This window comes from Diceros bicornis, chromosome 6 (assembly GCF_020826845.1).
Source record: "Diceros bicornis minor isolate mBicDic1 chromosome 6, mDicBic1.mat.cur, whole genome shotgun sequence".
Classification (NCBI taxonomy): domain Eukaryota; kingdom Metazoa; phylum Chordata; class Mammalia; order Perissodactyla; family Rhinocerotidae; genus Diceros; species Diceros bicornis.
The window spans coordinates 51,164,877-51,170,482 of NC_080745.1; the positions used below are offsets into that span (position 1 = coordinate 51,164,877).

Genomic DNA, 5,606 nt, shown 5'->3' on the forward strand with positions numbered 1-5,606 from the left:
GTGAAATAAGCCAGTCACAAAGACAAATACTGTATGATTGCACTTATTTGAGGTACCTGGAGTTGTCAAATTCACAGAGACAAAAAGCAGAACAGTGGATACCAGGGGCTGGGGGTTGGAAATGGGGAGATATTATTTAATGGATATGATGTTTCAGTTAGGGATGATGAAAAAGTTCCGGAGATGGATAGCGGTGATGGTTGCACAACAATGTGAATCTACTTCATGCTGCTGAATTGTACACCTAATAATAGTCAAAACGGTAAATTATATGTTATGTATACTTTACCACAATAAAAAAATAGAAAAGTAAAGTAAATGGCTAGAATAGAATGTCAGTTACTATAAGTAATATAAAAGAAAATAAAGGAAGCTAAGAGGACAGAGAGTGGCTCCGTGGGACTACTTTAGACAAAATGATCAAGACAGGTTTCTCTGAGACAGGAATATCTGAATAGAAGAGAAAGAGCCAGAAAGCCACACACCGGAGGGGATGTTCAGGCTGGGAGAACATCAAGTATAGAGCTTGAGGCAGGAGTGGTCTTGGTGTGTTAAAGGCAGCAAGGGGTCTGCCGTGTCTTCACGGATGAGTGTGTGTGCCCATGTGTACATCTGTGTGTATGGTGGGCGTGCACAAGCATGTGGCGGCATTCCTGGGTATCTTTATGCTTCTCTGTTGGAAACAAGGATCTTGACATGACTAACCAGGGGAGCCTACCTATGGTGGCTCAGCAACGAGAATTGCCAAAATGGATGGCAATTTGCAGGAGGAATTGTGCAGTACTAAAGCAAACAGCTGCTGAGCACTGTGCCAGAAGCCCCTGGGAAATGCTCCTAAAAAGAGTTTAGTGCAGTCCTAGGAAGAGTTGCTGATTAATCTGGGGTTGAAGGCCACGCCCACACTGCCCAGTTCACAAGGTTGACTGGGCTCCAACCTCTTCCTGGGCCCTGAGGCATCTGCCAGAACCCCGAGCTTGAAGATTAGCTTCCTTGTCTCTGCATCCCTCCTCTGCAGAAGCCCAGTAAGTCCTTTCTGTTGAATGGATCGTGGGTCCTGAATCAAGTGTCTAGGGACTTGATTTGACCTGGGAGGCCTAGAGGAGGCTTTCTAGGGGGTGGGGTGGGGAGAGGGCAGGCAGAAGCCACATTGAGGGTTGCTCTCTCTCTGCTCATGCTGGGTACTTGCGACTTTCCTGGATTCACCTGACCATTTGCAAATCAGACTGTGCCTTCATATTCAAAGGAGTCATGCAGGATAAGAGCCACAAGGCTACTGAGGTTTCCTGGGGAGGGACAGCTTTGACAGAGAGCTTTGAAGGACAGTTGAAATGTTCAGATTGAAAAATGGGAAGGGGATTCAAGGAAGGTGGTCTAATAGCCAATGGTTTTGACGTACAGAACACAGAGAATCCTGTCAGGAAGTAGAGGGGATCTGGCACCCTGCTAGGGCCAATGTGGCGAGAAACTTCCAGAGAAAATTCTCCCCCTGGTAAGTGTCTCTTGCAGTGGGAAATGAAACATCAAGAGGAAGCAAACTCACGTTAATCCTGGGCTGGGTGAGAGACTAGTAGTGACTCCTCCTCTCTGGATCACCAGCCTGCAGCTTAGTGCCTGCCAGTGAATAAATGTTGGTCACCTGGCCCTGGAGGGCAATGGACTCCCAGATGTGACTATGGGATGCAGGTGGCAGAGGGGCCCAACCAGTAGAAGTGAGGGAGAGAGGATATTCCTACAGATTTCTGGGTTTCCATTTGCTCCCACTCCCTGAGCCAACAGGCAAGAGTGAGCTGGCAATGTGCAGGCCCATTTGCTCTCAGGGACACAGGAAGCACAGTCACAGCCCTCCAGTGCTAACACCAGAGGCCTGGGCACTTCCTCCCTAGGGCCCCTACTGCATTCTGTTGTGCCTAACTTTGTTAAAGCACTAATCACACCATGTCACAAGGAAGATTTACTTTTCCAAATCCCCAGTCTGGAGGCCAGGAATGGGTCATCCACCTCTATACCACCTGTGTCCAGTACAGGTTACAGGACAGAGTTCATGTTTGGTAAATACGTGTTGATTAACTGAACCAGATGAAATACTCTCCCATGAATTTCCACACACCAAGGTGAGGACCATGTTCCTGATTCCATCGCTCCCTCTCCTTCTCCTGAGTGTGGTGACAGCATCTTGTTCAGAAACAGAAATCTGTGAGAACGTCCAAAAGACCTGCTCTGTGATTGCCTGTGGTTCTCCGGGCAAAGATGGGCGTGATGGCACCAAAGGAGAAAAAGGAGAACCAGGTACAGCTTCTGCAGTTCTGTCTCTGTGACTCTTTGCCTTCCAGACACAACTGCCTGGAGATGAGAGGAGAATAATGTCCTCTTTAGGTAGGTTGTTTTTCTTTCAGCTACATATTATACTTCAAACCAGAGATACAGCTCTGACTCTCTGGTTTCCCAGACTTCCACACAGGAGTTAGTGACACGTGGTTATCCTGCCTGCTCACGGAGTTGACCCTCAAGGCAGGCATCTCATGGGACATAGGAGGATTTTCTACTCTGGTTCATTGGAAGTAGTGGCTTAGACAAGTTGATCCTTGTGGATCAATGTCTCCTTTCTCCTGGGAAGGGATTGGGCATCAAACTCTTGGAGAAATAGAGCAACACAGATTCTGATCCATGTTTCCTCTGTCCTCCAACAGGCCAAGGGCTCAGAGGCTTGCAGGGCCCTCCTGGAAAGTTGGGGCCTCAAGGAAGCCCAGGGCCCCCTGGGTTACCAGGAAGAGTGGGCCAAAAAGGAGACCGTGGAGAACATCCAGGTAAGGAGCCTACCTCAACAAAGTCTAGGCTGAGGCCACCCAGGATCCTGGAACTTTTAGTACCAGTTGCCAGGTGCCTCCTGGTGATTCACGGGAAGATGCCCAACTGCCTCCTGACCCGGTACCCTCATCCTTCTCTCGATTACTTAGAGACTCAGGGGATTCCTATCAGTGCCTGAGTAAAGACTTACAAACCCTTCAGGGCCACTCCCTCACCAGGCGCCCCCTGGAGGAAGTTTTCCTTCAGCTGAACCAATCCAATGTCAAGCTCTGGTCCAAACGTGAGAAAATAGACCATCTAGGTGTTGGAGTTACTATGTTTATTTTCACAATAGCAGTATATACATGGTATGTTAGTTATCTTTCACTTCATAAGAAACAATCAAAAAAACATAGGCATTTATTTAAATCACAATTCTGTGGATCAGCCAAGTGATTTCTCTGCTGGTCTCAGCTGGACTCACTCATGTCTGTGGTCAACTGACGGCCAGAGGTCTCCCTTCCATGTCTGGTTATTCTTTACCCATCAGCTGGAGTGATGAGGGTAATTGAGACCCAGGTCTCTCATCAGCCAACAGGCCCTCCCAGGCTTGTTCCCATAGAGGTGATTACAGGATTCCTAGCAGTAGGAAGAACAGAAGGTTTAAGGCCTCCTGAAGCCTTAGAATACGTACATTATTGCTTTGGCCACATTCTGCTGGTCAAAACAAATCACAAAAACAAATCACACGGCAGCCCACCTTCAATCTGCACCATACTGTGGCCATTTTTTGCCATCTGCTACACATGGTTTGCCTCATGCCCTCCCCCCTTGGACAATGGGCAACTCACAAAAATCTTGGTTTACTGATTAACAGAAGAAACTCAGAAAAAATAAAAAACAAAAACAAAACAAAAATAGCAACAAAAAGAAAACCTCCCCGAAGACAAAACCCTGCAATCTTTTTTAGTCAATATTCACTGGCTCATAAGAATTCCCCAAAGACGTTTCTTTTTATCTGTGATAGAGCTATTTATTGGAAAAAAAAACAATTAGTGAAAAACTTGGTGTATGGAGTGGAAACAGGGCTGGGTAGAAATAGGGATACTTTTTTTTCTTTTTGCTTCTTGGTATTTATCATTTTCCTTCAAAGAACAAATATCAGTGTAAAGGAAACTTTTTTTTTAGTTTGAAAAAGATATCTCACTCTCCTATAGTTCTGAGACTCCTGCTCAGCAATGCTCTTTCATTTTATTTTAATTTTCTAGATCATGATTGGAGTCTCGCTGCTTCAGAAAGAGAAGCTTTGCGAGCAGATTTGGAGCGTATGAACAAGTGTAAGCCTTCTCTCTTGCTCTTCAGGAAGCTTGAAGTTTGGGAAGATGGAAAGCAACAAACATTTATTAAATGCATGTAATTTTCTAGTAGCTGGATAGGTGTTTCTCAAATTCTGATCTCATGAAATCCTCACAATAACCTTTTGGTAGAAATAGAGGCAAAGGGAAGTTACGTATCTTGCTCAAACACACAGAGCTAATAAGTGGCAGAGGTAGTTTATAAACTGAAGTCAGTCTGACTCCAGAGACCCTGATCCTGTACACTGTGCTCTCTGGTCACTGAAAATGGGACCTTGGCCCCTTTGCTATGCTGGTGTTGAGACCTGGCAATGGGGCCTAACCTGTGCCTTCTGTGGCCTCCTGGCCTAGGGCAAATATTCTCAAACATTTTTATTTATTCTCAAGTTAATATTGAGGTAGAATTCAGAATTCCAAATTATATGTGTTCTAGAACTCTGATCCAAAAGGACAAAGACCTTTGTTCCAGTCTGTCTCTTCAGATTACAGGTGCCAGATTTAACAAATAAAAAGACAGGATACCCAATTCAATTTGAATTTCAGTTAAGCAACAACAAACTTTTGGTAGTTTAAGTATGTCCCCCAAATTGCATGGGATATATTTATACTAAAAAAATTCATTGTTTACGTGAAATTCAAATTTAACTGGACATACTGTGTTTTATGTGACAGCTCTACTCTGGAACCCTTTATCTGGAAAAATACCTTGGGCTGGGCTTGAAGACAAGCCAGTGTCACCCACATTTTTCCATTTTAGGGCTGATCTTCTCTCTGGGCAAAAAAGTTGGGCAGAAGTTCTTCTTGAACAGTGGTGAAAAGATGACCTTTGACAGAGTAAAGGCTCTGTGCTCCCAGTTCCAGGCCTCTGTGGCCACCCCCAGGAATGCTGAAGAGGACAAGGCCATCCATAAGGTAGCCAGGGAAGAGGCCTTCCTGGGCATCACAGATGAGGACACTGAAGGCCAGTTTGTGGATCTGGCAGGAAGGAGGCTAACCTACCAAAACTGGAAGAACGGTGAGCCCAACGACGCTAACTCTGGGGAAGACTGTGTGGCGCTCCAGTCGGACGGCAAGTGGAATGACGTCTCCTGCTCCTCCTCCCTCTTTGCAGTCTGCGAGTTCCCTGCTAATTAGTTATATTAATTAATATATATTAATAGTTATCTAATATATATTAATAATTATCTATGTTAATTATTCATATGATTTATATAATATTGATATAATTTATACAATATTAATTGAGGTGTATACTTTTGTTTGAGTAGTGTTAACTTCCTAAGGTATAAAAATAAAATGGATTTATTTTTCCATTTACTATAAACACCTGTGCTCTGTTGAGCCTTCCTTTCTCTTTGGGTAGAGGGCTCCCCTCGTGATGTCGGCCCAGCTGAATTCCATAGCTTTTCAGCCAGTCTCAGTTATCAAGTGGATCTATTTTGTAGCTTTCTCTCTGAACTGTATTTT

General features: G+C 44.7%; 1 protein-coding gene across 1 annotated transcript; it reads left to right on the forward strand.

Annotated features, from left to right (window-relative positions):
- The first annotated feature begins 2,117 nt into the window (after window positions 1–2,117).
- MBL2 (mannose binding lectin 2) lies at window positions 2,118–5,273 on the forward strand. The gene is made up of 4 exons (XM_058542674.1): window positions 2,118–2,286; window positions 2,688–2,804; window positions 4,053–4,121; window positions 4,897–5,273. The coding sequence occupies exons 1-4, from the start codon at window positions 2,121–2,123 to the stop codon at window positions 5,271–5,273; spliced, it is 729 nt and encodes a 242-aa protein (XP_058398657.1). The 5' UTR covers window positions 2,118–2,120.
- Window positions 5,274–5,606: the final 333 nt, after the last annotated feature.

Coding starts and splice junctions, on each gene's coding strand:
- MBL2 (XM_058542674.1), top strand. CDS start 2,121: ATGTTCCTGATTCCATCGCTCCCTCTCCTTCTCCTGAGTGTGGTGACA. Junction 2,805..4,052: donor AGACCGTGGAGAACATCCAG/GTAAGGAGCCTA, acceptor TTAATTTTCTAG/ATCATGATTGGAGTCTCGCT. Junction 4,122..4,896: donor TTTGGAGCGTATGAACAAGT/GTAAGCCTTCTC, acceptor TTTCCATTTTAG/GGCTGATCTTCTCTCTGGGC.